The sequence below is a fragment of the Myxocyprinus asiaticus genome, chromosome 16, assembly GCF_019703515.2.
Source record: "Myxocyprinus asiaticus isolate MX2 ecotype Aquarium Trade chromosome 16, UBuf_Myxa_2, whole genome shotgun sequence".
In the NCBI taxonomy this organism is placed as follows: domain Eukaryota; kingdom Metazoa; phylum Chordata; class Actinopteri; order Cypriniformes; family Catostomidae; genus Myxocyprinus; species Myxocyprinus asiaticus.
In genome coordinates, this window is record NC_059359.1 from 19,847,612 (window position 1) to 19,865,884 (window position 18,273).

At 38.7% G+C, this 18,273-nt stretch overlaps 1 protein-coding gene across 4 annotated transcripts; it reads right to left on the reverse strand.

Moving 5' to 3' along the window:
- Nucleotides 1-927: 927 nt before the first annotated feature.
- On the reverse strand, nucleotides 928-17,156 carry LOC127454518 (uncharacterized protein C18orf19 homolog B-like). 4 transcript variants are annotated; one of them, XM_051721813.1, is made up of 4 exons: nucleotides 17,053-17,156; nucleotides 12,379-12,860; nucleotides 6,356-6,467; nucleotides 928-5,759 (listed from the first exon to the last, which is right to left on the reverse strand). In XM_051721813.1, the coding sequence occupies exons 2-4, from the start codon at nucleotides 12,792-12,794 to the stop codon at nucleotides 5,439-5,441; spliced, it is 849 nt and encodes a 282-aa protein (XP_051577773.1). In that variant the 5' UTR covers nucleotides 12,795-12,860; nucleotides 17,053-17,156; the 3' UTR covers nucleotides 928-5,438. The 4 variants fall into 4 exon arrangements, with proteins under 4 accessions (XP_051577773.1, XP_051577772.1, XP_051577774.1 ...); XM_051721812.1 differs by having other exon boundaries at nucleotides 17,058-17,140; XM_051721814.1 differs by having other exon boundaries at nucleotides 12,379-12,816; nucleotides 17,058-17,131.
- Nucleotides 17,157-18,273: the final 1,117 nt, after the last annotated feature.

An 18,273-nucleotide genomic window follows, 5' to 3' on the forward strand; every position in this document is an offset into this window, starting at 1 on the left:
TAAAGTAATCCAGCACTGTACTGTAGTGGATCTTGTCTTGATATCAGTTATAACCTGCTCATATTTTCCTCGCTTTCATTTGAGTTTCCACCTCAGACGACCAATTCCAGAACACAGTTTGCCAACTGACGTTCATAGAATCTTTTAATTAAAATGTCAGTGTGGTAGAAGGATTACAAATCCTGTTTTGCATGCTGTATGATCTAGTCCCCAATGAGAATTAATCAGGTTTAAAAATGTGGTGAAGTCAAGGGCTAATGTGATGGGCATTTTGAAAATCTCTATTTTTACCCTGCAATCCTCTGTCCTGTTGCCTTTGATGTCACTCTGTCACCAGCCAGAGTGAACCTGACCTGGACACCAGCTCCTGACCAGCACACACAAATCCTGAACACTGATTTTCGCTTCCTGTCCATATGTGTTCCTCTTATTTGCCACGTAGACATACAGTCTGGAAATCCAAGATGAGAACACTTCTGAGCGACTCTCTGCATTTGGTTTAAACTTGGTTGGATTTGATTATATGTAGGCCCAGATACAAGATGTTGCTTGAATATGGTCCAGAGGTCGAGAGAATTTAGGAGAAACCCCAAAGACTCTTACCAGTTAGTGCACACACATCCCTTTAATAAGGAAACTGAAGACTGAGCCCCTGTTTTTAGTCACCACTAAGACAGAAAATGTCATGGTGATTTTTATACTTTTAAGTTTGTTTTTGTTAGATGGTAATTATGGTCAAAAATTTTTTTTCAAAAGCAACACACCTTTATAAGCTACCCTGTTTGTACTCAGAATGTTAGAGTCAGCCAATCAAAATGTGTTCAAATGTTCTTATTTCAATGTCTGTGTAGGTTGGCTTTACTCTTATTTTGCTTAGTGGGATTATTTTAATTTTATTTTATATATATATATATATATATATATATATATATATATATATATATATATATATATATATATATATATATATATATATACAGTTGAAGTCAGAAGTTTACATACACCTTAAAATACATTTAAATTCAGTTTTTCACAATTCCTGACATTTAATCATAGAAAACATTCCCTGTCTTAGGTCAGTTAGTATTTTAAGAATGTGAAATAAATGTGAGAGAATGAATTATTTCAGCTTTTATTTCTTTCATCACATTCCCAGTGGGTCAGAAGTTTACATGCACTTTGTTAGTATTTGGTAGCATTGCCTTTAAATTGTTTAACTTGGGTCAAACATTTTGGGTAGCCTTCCACAAGCTTCTCACAATAAGTTGCTGGAATTTTTTTTCCTCCAGACAGAACTGGTGTAACTGAGTCAGGTTTGTAGGCCTCCTTGCTCGCACACACTTTTTGAGTTCAGCCCACACATTTTTATTGAGGTCAGGGCTTTGTGATGGCCACTCCAATAACTTGACTTTGTTGTCCTTAAGCTATTTTGCCACAACTTTGGAGGTATACTTGTGGTCATTGTCCATTTGGAAGAACCATTTGCGACCAAGCTTTAACTTCCTGGCTGATGTCTTAAGATGTTGTTTCAATATATCCACATAATTTTCCTTCCTCATGATGCCATCTATTATGTGAAGTGTTTCAGTCCCTCCTTACAGCAAAGCACCCCCACAACATGATGCAGCCACCCCCATGCTTCATGTTTGGATGGTGTTCTTCGGCTTGCAAACCTCACCCTTTTTCCTCCTAACATAACGATGGTCATTATGGCCAAACAGTTCAATTTTTGTTTCATCAGACCAGAGGACATTTCTCCAGAAAGTAAGATGTGCACTTGCAAAATGTAGTTTGGCTTTTTTCTGGCTGTTTTGGAGCAGTGACTTCTTCCTTGCTGAGCAGCCTTTAAGGTTGTGTCGATATAGGACTCGTTTTACTGTGGATATAGATACTTGTCTGTTTCCTCCAGCATCTTCACAAGGTCCTTTGCTATTGTTCTGGGATTGATTTGCACTTTTCTCACCAAGCTACGGTCATCTCTAGGGACAGAATGCATTTGCTTCCTGAGTGGTATGATGGCTGCATGGTCCCATGGTGTTTATACTTGCGTACTATTGTTTGTACAGATAAACGTGGTACCTTCAGTGTTTGGAAATTGCTCCCAAGGATGAACCAGACTTGTGGAGGTCCACAATTTTTTTCAGAGGTCTTGGCTGATTTCTTTTGATTTTCCCATGATGTCAAGCAAAGAGGCACTGAGTTTGAATGTAGGCCTTAAAGTACATCCACAGGTACGCCTCCAATTCAGTACACCTTCTATCAGAAGCTAATTGCCTAAAGACTTAACATAATTTTCTGGAATTTTCCAAGCTGCTTGAAGGTACAGCTAACTTAGTGTATTTAAACTTCTGACCCACTGGAATTCTGATATAGTCGATTAAAAGTGAAACAATCTGTCTGTAAACAATTGTTGAAAAAATTACTTGTGTCTAACCCTAACCATGCACAAAGTAGATGTCCTAAACAACTTGCCAAAACTATAGTTTGCTAATATTAAATCTGTGGAGTGGTTAAAAAATAGTGTATAACCTATTTGTATATGAACTTCTGACCTCTATCTATCTATCTATATCTATATCTCTATCTCTCTCTCTCTCTCTCTCTCTCTCTCTCTCTCTCTCTCTCTCTATATATATATATATATATATATATATATATATATATATATATATATAATTACAAAATTAGATTACAAAATTCTAGAATCCCATCTGCTTGATAATTTAGAATTCTAGAATCAGTTAGTTACAATTCTAGAATCCCAGCTGCTTGGCTAAAGTTATAATTCTACAATCCACACCGCTAGAATAGAGTTCTAGAATCCTTGCAGCTAGGCTAGATTTGGAATTCTATAATTCCAGCTGCTTGGCTAGAGTTCCAATTCTAGAATCCCTGCTGCTTGGTTAGAGTGGCAATTCTATAATCTAAGCAGTTTGGCTAGGCTAGATTCTAGAATTCTATCTGCTCAGCTATAAATGAAATTCTAGATTCATTTAGATGCCCTTGTCTTTTAAGCACAGGCTATAAAAGCTCACAACTTTGAAGAGTTTCATGATAATTTGTTCATTTAGACTAATTGCAAAGATTAAGCAAGGACACAAAGCGCAAAACGAGAGCACAATGCATGTCATTGCATTTGGAACTGCCTCCAATTTAAGAACCATTTTTCTATCACCTGTTGGTCTGTTCTCTTTTACTGCCTGTCTTCATCTTGCAGAGCTCAAAGTTGCATTAGTAGGTTTTCTGCTCCTGCTTTTGATGTTGCTGCTGGAATGCTGCTTTTCATCTGCTGCACTTTTTCTTTTGCCTTTCTTTCCATCACCCATCCTGGTAAACACTCCCCTATGTTCTCTTCGATTTGTCTGTTTTTCATTTGTCTCAAATGAAGAGCTTTCTTTTGTCTGTTTTCTTCTGTCCAAGGAGTTTGCATGTTACTTGTGAGCTGAATTGGTGCCTATTGATTGTGTTGTAGGAACCCACTTGCACTCTAAAAGTTCCCACCTTAGCTGTGCCTCACTTCCAATGGTGCTTTTTTCTGTGTAATCTGTTTTTTATCCTCTTTTATTTGTAAGGTGCTGTAAATAACGTTAGTCTGTATGCACATATCCTACCCAATGGGTAGAAACCACAGAAAAAAAGACATTGTCAATAATGTAACATAATTTATAGTTGATATAAAGATTTTAACACTGTGCAGTGGCAACGGATTTGTAAATGCTTACATTTTAAATGTGCTTTTTTTGTGTGTGTGTATAAGAAAAGCTATCAGAAAGATGCTTAATTAGGAAAAAAATAAACTACTGAGCATTACTTATATTTTTATGTAACACAGTAAGAATGTTGCTTTAAACACTGCCCCAACCACAAGAGGCACAAACACAAAAGGGATTTAATCATTTGAATACCCCCTTAAGCAAAATAAATAAATCACCATAACCTTCAAGTTATACACTGGAATCCAGTCAATGGAAACTAATCAGTTAGTGCCAGATTCCCACTCACAGACGGAAACACTGAGGGGTTGTAATGACAGTCTTGCTGAATTAAAACATTTTGGATTTCACCAGAGTGTTTATTCACTAGAGTGCCAATTATGTACATGTTTTTTCATGCCACCCTGTGTTGTGCTTCCTGTCTTTGCAAAGTTTAATAATGAACCAAATGAGTGATGAGTAGTTTTAACATAATTATTTTTGTTTTATATGTCAGACATTCTGTGTATGTGGTGTATAGGAGCAAAAAAATTTAATTGTAAATATTTATGTGCTGGTGCTCCACTGTACAGCAGCTTGTATTTGCATGTTTATAGTTATATACCTTAAGATAATGTACATAGCAATGGCATTTTGCAAGCACCTGACTAACAGTTGTGAAGTTTTGAGCAATGTACCGAGATGCTTGGCAAAGTGACAAAAAGCTTCTTTTTTTTTTCTCCTGCACAAGCGCAGGCTATAACAATAACTGAAAAGGTCCATAATTGTTACCCTGATGCTTATCAGGTGTCTGTGAAAACTGCTTTTGAATTAGAGCAACACAATATCACAGACCTTTTACATTTTTTGAATAAAAATTTCCCTGACTGATGTTACTCTGTATGTTCACATGTGTGGACATTTTATATACACCAAGCACACTAATTCTAATATTCACACTTTAAAACTGTTATGTGTGTGTGTGTGTGTGTGTGTGTGTGTGTGTGTATATATATATATATATATATATATATATACACATGCATATATTTAAACCATTGTGGTGTGATTAATAGGTTTCAAGCATAAGGCCTCACATGCAATGCTTTTTTTCAGAACAAAAGTAATCAAAACATTTTGCTCTAATCACCGTTATAGTCAAACTTTTATGCTTGTACTTCTGCTGTTGTCCAACTGCAGCTAAAACTAATAAACTAAAAACTACCAATTCCTGTTGTGTTGTATATTGAGAACCTTTTGGTTGTTAATAAATACAAAGATTTGATGTGCGTTTGTAAGATGAACAATTAATTACACTTTTAATGAACACTTGTACATATTGTGGCAGAATCATGTTATTTTTGATACAAGCAAATAGATTCTGTGTTACTTCTAAACATCAGAATTTCTTTATCATTCCATTTCCCACTGACCTTTTAAACAATCCAGATATTTAGACACCTAGTGCAATTCATCATTAAAATAGGATCAGTCCGGATGACTACGCAGGCATTATGCACAAGAATTCAAATACAAACAGATGCATACTGTACCTGGTGCAAACAAAACAAATTAAAATAATTAAATATTCTGTAAATTGATATTTAATTATCACTTGGCAAACTTTATCTTAAATTCTTAATGTAAAAAATTCCTCTATGCTCATGAGTTTAGTTTAGTTAGGATTCTCCTCTAATAGTAGACAGTGTGATTTGTTCATTCACAGCAAACCATGCAGCCATAAGTCTACTCCGTTTTCTTCCGTAAAGACATTTTGTCTTTAGTCTCTTGCAGTTTCTCGGAAAATTTGTCTTTAGTCTCAGAGAGGCGCTCTTTTGTTTCCTCCATTCGTCCAGAGAGCAGTTCTTTGGTTTCTTCCATTTTCTCAGAAAACCTCTCTTTTGTTTCCTCCATCTTTTCAGTCAGTCGTTCCCTGGTCTCTTCCATTTTGTCTTGCAGGTACTCTTTAACAGGTGGAGGGGTGGAGAGGTATCCATGTTTGTGGAAGCACTGTACAGACAGGGACGTGCCACCCATTGTAACAGTGTATCGGGCAGGTGTAGCGAGCTATGACCGGAAAAACAAAGTGTTTAAATAACATTCACAAACTAATTAAATGAAAGTAAATCATTCAAATGCTTATATTTAATTAGACACAAGACAAAGGATATAATCATTTGGTATTCATAGCACATATGGGACCATAGGGGTCTAATTATGAATTTTGGTGCTGGTTTGTTTGAAAGGTGCACTCAGTAATTTATAAAAATAATTATAAGAAAAGTTTTACCCCTGAAGAAATGTAAAGTTCATTTGACAGATATGTTTAAAATTATGTAGACTCATTAGAGATAAAGACTCCATATCAGTAGCCTAATAAAAACGTATATATTAAAAGCTAGGCTGCCTCTTTGTGGTTGCCATGTTAATATCATATGACCAGCCTCAGTAATCCTCCTATCATTGGACACTTTCATTCACTGAATAAATAAATCATGGCTGACTGTGAATAGGGTATTGCTACAATGGCATTAGTAACTGAAAGCCTTTGCTTTTACATGATGGTCCAAGATAGCTTCCATATCATCCAGTGCAACATCAAAGTTTTCAAAAAAAAAAAAGTGTGCACCTTTAAGTCCTAATGCTGTGGTTGATGTTTATACCTTATACATTGCATAGGCTGTGAGTGCATAGCCACCCTGGGAATCTCGCAAAATTCCCACCATCCAGTCCGGTAAACCAATGAACTCCAGAAACGGGATTACATTCACCCCTCTGCAGAGAACACATAGAGAACTTTCACATGTGATGTCTACACGGATATACCTTTATGAGAGAGAAAGAGATTATTTGCTTTTCTAAGTTCTGAGTGTGCTTTTGGAACAGCAGCTGATTTTCCAGATGACGTCACTAAAGCTTGTCTGACCTGCTGAAGCCCAGACGGACTCTGTCTGGTAAAACTCAATCTCTCTGCCAGCCTTACCTTAACGGCAGCGTGCTTAATCTGCTCTTTTTTATCTTTGAAGCAAAATGCACTTCAATTCATTGAGTTCATGGAATTAAAAGTCTCCAGTTAACTGGAGTTAAAAGATTTGCAATATATACAAACATGGCAACATAAATTCAAATGAATTTGTAGCAAACAAATAGTCAATCTCAATTTAATACTCCTCAAAATTAACGACTGTGACCTTTAAGGGTCAAAGGTTATTCATATTTGTAAACACCCAGTTGCCAATTATACTGAAAGAATTCCAGTACCAAATAATTTGGTCATCACTGGTGAAATACATTCTAAAGCCCTAATGCTGAATATCACATCACAGACCTGACAAGCTAACTGAACAAGTAAGAATAGAGACAAATCATTTTGAAATGTAAATTACTAGTCAAAAGTTTGGATACACATACTCCTTTATTAATAACCATTTTTCATATTTAAAAATAATAGTAAAGTCCCAAAAGTAACATAAATGGGTGTATGCGAATTATGTAGTAACCTAAAGAAATGTCAACAAATCTTATATTTTAGCTTCTTCAAAGTAGCCACCCTTTACCTCCTACTTTGCCTATATTCTGGACATTCTTTAAACCAACTTCAAGAGGTATCCACCCAAGATGCTTTTTTAAACAATATACACCATATTTTGCAACGCGGAAGCAAGCAAGCCATTACATTTCCAGCAAGTGTGGCAAAGTTCTGTTGTCATTAGCCAAAATGTAAATAACTAAAAAAATAAGAACAGAAATTAGAGGTATGGGCTTATAAACTACCACACAACCACAGGACGTACAGCAAAATAATATGCTAATGTAGGATAATTTTCTAACATCGGCATTAATTGTAAAAGAGTAAACAGATCATTCACTTGTGTTGTATTGAAGAGACGATAATAAAATCTGCTTCTTACTTTACCGACAGCATGACGATGCAGTATTCTCATGTCTCCAGTAAACTTATATTCATATGTACCTGCATTACCTACAATGATGCCTTTATTTATTTCCAAAGGCATTATTTCATAAACAATGCTGAATGTGAGATCTAAATTGAGGAGAAAAGGGGAGAAATTATATATATATATATTTAAATGTTGGCATTTGTGGACAGGCATTAGCATGGTTTAGGTCCTAATTATCTGATCGCTACAACTTTGTGTTAACAAGGAATTTTTAGATCAAGTAGATGTATGGAGTGCCACAGGGCTCAGTATTAGGTCCTCTGATTTTCTTCTTGTACATGCTTCCCCAGGGGGACATTATCAGGAACCATGGAATTAGTTTTCACTGTTATGCTGACGATACTCAGCTTTATATTTCTTCAAGATGTGAAATTTCCCAATTCTCCAAGTTAGAGTGTACCAATGATATCAAAGCTAGTAACTTCCTTCTGCTCAATTCTGACAAAACAGAAGTGTTAACTATTGGACCAAAAACTTATATAGAATATAATTTGTCTATCTATGGATGTACTGTTGCATTGTCTTCTACTGTTAAGAACATGGGTGTTATATTTGATTTCAATCTATACTTTTAAAATCACATTTCCAATGTTTGTAGAACAGCATTCTTCCACCCCAGAAATATCGCTCAGTTACCACACATTCTCTCTGTTTCTGATGCCGAAAAGATAATTCATGCATTCATGACCTCAAGACTAGATTATTGTAATGCACTACTGGAATGATGTCCTGCAGGTTTAATAAGCAAGCTTCAGTATCTTCAAAATGCAGCAGCTAGACAGCAGCTATTTTTTCATCACTACATTGGCTACCTTTTAAGTTTCATATCAATTTTAACATTTTGCCAATTACTCACAAAGCTTTCAATGGTCTAGCTCCTCAGTACTCAAGCAACCTTCTATCACACCATAATCCATCACATTCATTACAATTGCAAAATTCCGGCCATTACATGGACTCAAGATGGCGCCGAGTATGGCTGCTGAGTTGCGAGCTCCGACACAACATAGTAATGTTTTGTTTGTTTTGTTCACAATTCTTATGTTTTTTGTCTTGGATGTTGTCTGCCTTATTGTCTACGACAGACAAACACTTTTGGACATTGGTTCAGCAATCTCACACCGTAAACCGGACTTCACATTCCTCAATGCCGACCCGCTGTTTACAAACACACAAGCGGAGCCCTTTGTCTGGGCAGCACGGCCACGGAAACGCAGGAGGAAAAGGGGAAAAAGAGCCGGCATTCTCATCAGAGTAAGACGCCGCGCAAATCGACCCCCGCTACCCACTATTCTACTGGCAAATGTTCAGTCTCTGGATAACAAGCTCTGCGAGCTGAAAGCGCGGATCTCTTTCCAACGAGATACAAGGGACTGCTGCATTATCTGCCTAACAGAAACTTGGATGTCTGCGGAGATTCCAGACTCAGCCATTGAACTCGCGGGGTTCTCCGTGCACCGAGCGGACAGAGTGAAAGACCTCTCAGGTAAAAGCAGAGGTGGTGGTGTATGTTTTATGATCAACAAATCCTGGTGTGATCAGAGGAACGTACATTCTATCAAGTCTTTCTGCTCTCCTGATCTGGAATTTCTCATGCTTCTGTATCGACCATTCTGGCTACCGAGGGAATTCACAGCGGTCATTATCACTGCTGTGTACATTCCCCCACAAGCCGACACAGACCGGGCACTCAAGGAACTGTATGGGATTATAAGTGAGCAGGAAACCGCGCACCCTGAGGCCGCATTCATTGTGACCGGGGACTTTAATAAAGCCAGTTTAAAATCAGTCGCACCAAAATATCACCAGCACATTAGTTTCAACACACGAGGGGACCGGGTTTTGGACCATTGCTACTCTCCATTCCGGGATGGCTACAAATCCCTCCCCCGCCCACCATTTGGCAAATCGGACCACTCTTCCATTCTGCTTCTGCCCGCTTACAGGCAGAAATTGAAACAGGAAGCACCCACCCTCAGAACGATCCAGTGCTGGTCGGACCAATCAGATTCTACGCTACAAGACTGTTTTGATCACATGGACTGGGAGATGTTCCGGTCCGCCTCTGATGGCGACATCGAGCTTTACGCTGATAGCGTAATGTGTTTCAACAGAACGTGCGTAGAGGACGTTGTTCCGACCAGAACTGTATGAATCTATCCGAATCAGAAACCATGGATCAATAGCGATGTTCGCGCGGCACTTAATGTGCGGACCTCCGCTTTTAATTCCGGGAACGTGGAGGAGCATAAACAAGCCAGTTATGCCCTCCGAAAAACTATCAGAACTGCAAAACGCCAGTACAGGAGTAAGATTGAAGGACAGTTTAACACCACCAACTCTAGAAGCATGTGGCAGGGAATAAAAACTCCGCCATGAACACAGCTGCCTCTCTACCGGATGAGCTGAATACTTTTTATGCTCGTTTCGAGGGAAATAACACCGCTCTCGTGGAGAGAGCTCTCGCGGCTGAAGCTACAGAGGTTAGTTCACTCTCCGTCTCTGTAGCGGATGTAACCCGATCCTTCCGACGGGTGAATATCCGCAAAGCCGCGGGCCCAGACGGCATTCCAGGCCACGTCATCAGAGCGTGTGCGAACCAGCTGGCTGGTGTTTTTACGGACATTTTCAACCTTTCCCTCTCTTTGTCTGTAGTCCCCACATGCTTTAAAACATCCACCATTGTGCCTGTTCCAAAACAATCAAAAATAACTTGTTTAAATGACTGGCGTCCTGTTGCTCTGACCCCCATCATCAGCAAATGTTTTGAGAGACTAATCAGAGATTACATCTGCTCTGTATTGCCACTCTCTCTTGACCCACTGCAGTTTGCTTACCGCAACAACCGCTCCACTGATGATGCCATTGCATCTACAATACACACTGCTCTCTCCCACCTGGAAAAAAATAACACTTATGTGAGAATGCTGTTTGTAGACTACAGCTCAGCATTCAACACCATAGTGCCCTCCAAGCTAGATGAGAAACTCCGGGCTCTGGGCTTAAACAGCTCGCTGTGCAGCTGGATCCTGGACTTCCTGTCAAGCAGACGCCAGGTGGTTAGAATAGGCAGCAACATCTCCTCATCACTGACCCTCAACACTGGAGCCCCGCAGGGCTGTGTTCTCAGCCCACTACTGTATTCCTTGTACACACATGACTGTGTGGCAACACATAGCTCCAATGCCATCATTAAGTTTGCTGATGACACGACGGTGGTAGGTCTGATCACTGACAATGATGAAACAGCCTACAGAGAGGAGGTGCACACTCTGACACACTGGTGTCAGGAGCACAACCACTCCCTCAACGTCAGTAAGACAAAGGAGCTTGTGGTGGACTTCAGAAGAAAAGACAGAGAACACAGTCCCATCACCATCAATGGAGCACCAGTGGAGAGAGTCAGCAGCTTCAAGTTCCTGTGTGTCCACATCACTGAGGAACTCACATGGTCCATCCACACTGAAGTTGTTGTGAAGAAGGCTCATCAGCGCCTCTTCTTCCTGAGACGGCTGAGGAAGTTTGGAATGAACCGCCACATCCTCACACGGTTCTACACCTGCACTGTGGAGAGCATCCTGACTGGCTGTATCTCCGCCTGGTACGGCAATAGCACCGCTCACAACCGCAAAGCACTGCAAAGGGTGGTGCGAACTGCCAGACACATCATCGGAGGTGAGCTTCCCTCCCTCCAGGAAATATATACAAGGCGGTGTGTGAAAAAAGCTCGGAGGATCATCAGAGACTCCAGCCACCCGAGCCATGGGCTGTTCTCATTGCTACCATCAGGTAGGCGGTATCGCAGCATCAGGACCCGCACCAGCCTACTCCATGATAGCTTCTTCCCCCAAGCAATCAGACTTTTGAACTCTTGATCTCCCACGATCAAAATACATCAGCACTGCACTTTATTACCCTTACTCTTATATCTCACACCGGACTGTCATAAATTATATTATTATTATTATATTATATTCTCTCTTAACAACTGACTATCAACTGACAGCCTGAATGTCAATACAGTACAATACTGTACATTCTATATATATATACTTCTTTATATATTTCTATTTTTCATTTTTTATTGAATAATGTGTATCTATATAGTGCGTATTGTATACTGTACAGTGTATGTTATTATTTGTATATTGTTGAGTGTAATTATGTGTATAACAGATGTTTAAATTGTGTTGTGTTAATTTGATGTTATTGTAAATTGGTAATGTCTCATCACTGTCACGACTGCTATGTTGATCGGAACTGCACCCAAGAAATTCACACACCATTGCACTTGGGTATATGGCTGTGTGACAATAAAGTGATTTGATTTTGATTTGATTTAATAGTAAAATATCAAATTCCACAAAAAGAAGTAAATTCTTCTCCAATTTGGCTCCTAAACTATGGAATAGCCTTCCTACCATTGTTTGGGACTAGACACACTCTCTCAGTTTAAGTCTACACTAAAGACTCATCTCTTCAGCCAGGCATACACCTAATATATCCCTCAACCCGTAGTTATGCTGCATAAGTCAGGTCGGCCATAACCGGAAACACTTCTCATATTCTGTAACTCTACTTTAAAGTGAACGGCATCTACGTTAATATTATTCTATTTGTTTCCCCGTCTCTTCCCAAGGTTAACAAAGCCTGCCAGATCATACACCTTTTGTATTGTTTGTTTTTATTAGTAAATGGTTTTACTGTGCAGGATGGTTACTTACTTCATTGCAGCATAATAGAAGCTCCCAAACCATACTGTAGATGTAACAATATGTACAGGCACCATAACTTTTCCATATTGTTTAAACGTCTTTTTAAATCTCTGGAAGAGCCCGATAGATTTATCCTGCAGAGGATCACTATCACCCTTATTCTGTGGGACAGCCTCTGATCCAGACCCCGTACCAGCCTTATAAAGACCCTCAGTCCCTGCAAGACTCTGTGGAGGGTTTAATGGAGTATCTTCCTCAGCGGATGTTTTGTGGCTCTCCTTTGTCCTGATGATAGAAGTACATCTGAAGCAGCGCAAGTTCTGGATGGACACAGGAAGCTCACATGCATTCCAGGTGTGACCCAGGTATGCTGAGCGCAGCAGGACAACCTGCCGCAGGGTGACTGGAGCCCACAGCCTCTGCATCACCTCCCCCCACCTACAGAACCTGGACAAGCCAGAGGTTCAAAACACTGCCTTTAAAATTCTCACCTGTAAAGAAAATATCCTGGTCATATTTAACCCCAAATCAATACAAAAATTATTTGCATAAAGAAAATAAAGCATACATTTAGGACCATTAAAGGAATAGTACACCCAAAAATGAAAATTCTCTCACTATTCACTTACCCTGATGCCATCCCAGATGTGTTTGACTGTCTTTATTCAGCAGAACACAAATGAAGATTTTTAGAAGATAGAGCTCTGTCAGATCCTTATAATAGAAGTACATGGGTACCAGCACTTTGATGGTCCAAAAGTCATATTTTGGCAGCATTAAAGTAATCCACACGACTCCAGTCGATCAATGAATGTCTTCTGAAGCAAATCGATACACTTGTGTAAAAAATAAATAGATAATTAAAATGTTATTAGCTTTTAAAAAGTGCTTCCTGCCAACAGCTGACACGAAGCATAACGTAATCGTGTCGGTGAGTTCACGCGAGAATTCGGAAATATCCTGTTATATTCTGTTTAATTATATTCTGTTTAATAAACAGAAGAATGAATGTCACGCAAGATGTTCGGCCATTTAAAACTGCATCAGAGCCCTGAATGGAAGCACCAATTTAAAGTTAAAAACGCTTTAATTATCGACTAGTTTCTTACATAAACCTATCGATTCGCTTCAGAAGACATTCATTGATCGAATAGTCACATGGATTACTTTTATGCTGCCTAAATATGACTTTTGGACCGTCAAAGTGCTGGAAGCCGTGTATTTCCGTTATAAAGATCTGACAGAGCTCTATCTTCTTCTAAAAAGCTTCATTTGTGTTCTGCTGAAGAGAGAATGTCATACACATCTGGGATAGCATCAGGGTAAGTGAATAATGAAAGAATTTTAATTTTAGGTTTTTTTCCATTGTGACATTATTTTCAGGACATGCAAGCACATTGTACAATTTACATATGAAATGGAAACTCCTGCTCAAGAACTGGAGATATTTCTTTTGCAATAGACAATTACCTGATGAAAGCTATTTCAAAAAGTGGTGGGGACAAAATTATCAAAGGCAAAAAAATGGTAGGGACCTGTCCCACCAATAAATGACGCCTATGGTTAGGTCAAAGGTCATGGCCCTGTGTCAACCATCAGACCAATCAGGTTAAAGTAACAGAAGAGTAATTCCAGAGATTCATGGGGTTAGTTTTGTTTTAACCAGACAGATAAATTTAGCTCAAGTCCAAAGTCTTTGTTTACTTTCAGGTTGCTGAGGATATTTCCTCAGGGTGTATTCACACTTGTAATTCGGTTCTCTTGGTCCGGACCAAAAAAGAAAATGATACATTTAGTCCTGGTTCGCTTAGCGTTCACACTGGCATTTTTAACACCGAACTGAAAGATACGAAACAAAAGGCATCAGGAAAATGTCACAACCTGGTTGGACAGCTTTTATGACGTATATTTTGCGACGGATCTTCCCGAACATCCAAAACAATGCTGGCTGCTGGGCTAAATGCGCTCGTTGGTTTTATGTATGTATATAAATGGTGGTATTTTTACCAGCTGAGAACAAACGAAGAGCTAATAAAATGTGTAAAGGAGTCAAAACATCGCCAGGAATTCCTCCGTTGCACACACAAACAAAGATATACTGCAAGGATGGCTGACGGCGGTTCCGACGCCTGTACTGAACTTTAATGGGCAACATAGCTCCAATGATGAGAAGAACCAGGTGTGCTTGAGGTCAGTATTAGGCAAATTACTTCCTGTTTTTGGTCCGTTTAGACGTCTTTGGTCCATGTTGCATTCATATATCAATCGGACCGCACCAGAGTTCCGTTTGGAAGCGGACCGAGACCCACTATTCAGGCGGTCTCGATCCGCTTGTTTGGTGCGCATCAAGGTTCGGATGGCAGCGTTCACACTTGTTCAAATGAACCGCACTAACAGAGCAATCGCACCAGAGTTCGTTTTAATGTAACCAAACCTGCCAAGTGTGATCACACCCTTATGGCACTTTTCCACTACACGTTACGGTTCGACTCAACTCTGCTCACTTTACTATTCTGAGCTTGCTTTTCCACTGCAGTTTAGTGCCGCCTCAACGTGGGTGGGATTATATGGTGATCGTCATAGTTGCGCCGCCTCTACTGCCGTGATATCTTCTTAAACGCGATAAACATTACTGACCATAAACAATAACACGACCGCTAGCTGTTAGCTACTAGCTCATTGTGCTGCATAAAGCAGTTGTTGCATGGTGATTTTACACATGTGTAACAGTTAAATTGGCCTGGTTGTTTTAGAAGCAAGCTTTCCAGTAGCTGGTCAACTAAATAAAGTGAAGCTTTCAAGCAGAATATAGAGTTAACATAACAAAACGTACCATCCTCCACCGTGGACTCCAACAACGCCGTGGCCGAGTCCAGGGCTCTCTCCCTCCCACTGCTTGCCGGTCTATTGCCATAGATAGCGTCCATTTGGTCGAAACACTTACACTTTCTTCTGGTTGAACCACTCTGGCTGTTGTGGTCCTTGATGGTTCTGTAGTCACTTTTAAGTTTTTTTTTTACTTTTCCCTACACTGTTGGTAGGTCTGTTGGTAGCCGTGTGCAGCCAACAGCTGAGACACTTCCTGAAAGACTTTTTCGTTTCACGTCATTTCGTTCATCGCTAACGAGAGGAACGTCTGCACATGGTTTATTGACCACGGTGTGGTTTTGCGCACAGCCATTTCTTTTTATAATTCGAAAGTTGCATGAACAAATGATTCTGCTATCGCTGTTGCTAACTTTAAAACTAGCGGGTTGATGTCCCATGTCGCAAATACAGTGACGCTGGTAGTGACGATTCTCTCTGACCAATCAGTGATCTGCAGGGTTTTGACGTCACATTTAGTACCAGCTCGGCTCGCTTGGAACCTCGACCGAGGTGGTACTAAAAAAAGTACCAGGTACTATTTACAGTGGAAAACCCCCAAAAAGCGAGCAGAGTCGAGCTGTACCATGCAGTGGAAAAGCCCCATTAGACTCTTTTCAACGCCTAATCTAAACACTGGCTGACGCTTAATCCAAACACCAGTAACCTAGTGAGCTGCCTTCTTTGACAAAATTTTTGGGCATATAAACACATTTTCAAGGGTTTTAAAAGGGCAGGATTACATCGTCTACCTTCTAGGCAACAGAACAAGCATATTAACCAAAAAAATAGTCTATAAAGTCATGTTTTTTCACATTTTAGAAAAAAAGTCATTAAAACTATGGAATAACAAATGGAACTATGGGAATTATGTTGTGACTAAACAAAATCCAAAATAATTCAAAACTGTGTTATATTTTAGCATCTTCAAAGTAGTCACCCTTTGCCTAGAATTTGCAGACATGTACTCTTGACATTTTCTCAACCAACTTCTTGAGGTATCACCCTGGGATGCTTTTTAAACAGTATTGAAGGAGTTCCCATCTATACGCTGGGCACTTATTCGCTGCTTTTCTTTATTATTTGGTCCAAGTCATCAATTTCAAACACTTTTTTTTATTATTTATTTTTATTACATTTTAATTGTATAATGAAATAAATTAATATGGTGCCACAATTATACTTTTGTCTACAAAATTAATTTCTAACATTTAAGCATATGCCTTCAGATCAAAAGATTTTTAAGATCATGAGAAACATTTCAGTCAAGTGTTTCAAAACTTTTGACCGGTAATGTACATCTTTTAATGTTAAACATATACTATTATATGCTGTATGTAACATTAAACCGAATTAATAAGTAGTTTAAAAATACTGTTCGTTGTTAGATCATGTTAACTTGTGTTGTTATCTAATGTTAACGAACACAACCTTATTGTAAAGTGTTACCACATTTTCAGAACACAAAGATTTACACAGCAATGGTTTCAACGCATTTAATCCACTGACTAGAAGCTTCTGCCTAAATGCCTGAGATAACATCACGTTATCAGCCCATAACTTTAAATATTATCACTGTATGTAGATTTTCTACAGATGACATTGTTTTTTTTTCTAAATAAAAATCACTAGAGCCCAAGTTAACAGGGCTTGACCTAAACTTCAGCCGGCTAACATTGCTTTGCCACTCCTATATGAGCAGGACGCACGGCTGAAACAGCTGACTCGAAACAGCTGACTCGAAACTGCTTTTAAGGCCAAAGAAATGTATAAGCTGGAAACGGAAGTATATGTTAAAAACAGTAAATGGACACTTACAATACCTCTTGAAGGTGGGTTTTAAGGAGAGTCCTCTCAACGCTCCATGCCAATCGTGTCATACACGTTCTCCATTCACATCCACATGGACCTCTGCTGCGCGCGGCATCATGGGAAGTGTAGTCTTATGAGGCAATCTTCTTTAATGCTTTGCCCAAGGTAGCTCAGTTTTTTAGAAAGATTCATTTTTTCTTTATTATTTATTATCCTGGTTCTGTTTTGTACTGCTATCCTAAATTCCAGCCTACCATATTTACAATATTTAGGACAATGAATTGTATGTACAGTTTTTATATATGGCTGTAGATATATAATTATAATATTTATTCTAAGCTAAATACATGTTATATATAGAAATAACAAGGATAAGTGATATATTCGGCGTTATGGTTTTCACTTGACTCTATAAAAGGAAATTTTATCAAATTGCAGTTACGTCTTTTTCCACTAGATGATGATGAAATGAAGGAAACGGAAGATCAGGCAAGAAGTCCTCCATAAACTTAAACTGTTCTTATAATAATATATAATTATATAATATGTTATTTATTACACACAGAGGAGCAATAATTAAAGGAATATTCGGGGTCCAATACAAGTTCAACTCAATCAACAGAATTTGTGGCATAATGTTTATTACCACAAAAAATTTTTTTGACTCGTCTGTCTTGTGCTCTAAAGAACGCAAAAATCGAGTTTACAGTGAGGCACAGTTTCTGGAGGGTTTAAAGGCAGAAATGTGAAGCATATCATTTTATAAAAATACTTACATTAATTTTTCTGTTAAAACTCATGTATTATTTGAGCTGTAAAGTTGTTTAAATCGTAATTTTTACAGTCATATTAGGTGTTTACGGGTTTGTTGACATTACATCACCATGGCAACAAAGTTGTAAAATTAGCTTTAACTTTATACAGAAAAGGTTAGTAAACTATTTTATCACACTAAAATCATATTAACACGCATACTGTTCATGCTTTGTGGGCTAGACTTTTAAAACAGTGAGTATTTTAACGTTTACAGATTGGCCCCATTCACTTCCATTGTAAGTGTCTCACTGTAACCTCGATTTTTGCTTTTTTTTAAAGAAAAGGAGGGGCAAGTCAAAATTTATTTTTGTGGTAATCAATATTATGCCACAAATTCTGTCAATTGAGCTTAACTTTTATTGAACCTGGAATGTTCATTTAAAGCCCATGCATTTTTAGGCTATTTAGTAA

Bases quoted from the DNA above. Each gene is read 5' to 3' on its own strand.
- LOC127454518 (XM_051721811.1), bottom strand. From the start codon at position 17,114: ATGACACGATTGGCATGGAGCGTTGAGAGGACTCTCCTTAAAACCCAC. The intron at 6,468-12,378 runs GTAAGTAACCAT...TGTTCTCTGCAG, and splicing joins TTCTATTATGCTGCAATGAA to AGGGGTGAATGTAATCCCGT. The intron at 5,760-6,355 runs GTATAAACATCA...TTCCGGTCATAG, and splicing joins CAGCCTATGCAATGTATAAG to CTCGCTACACCTGCCCGATA.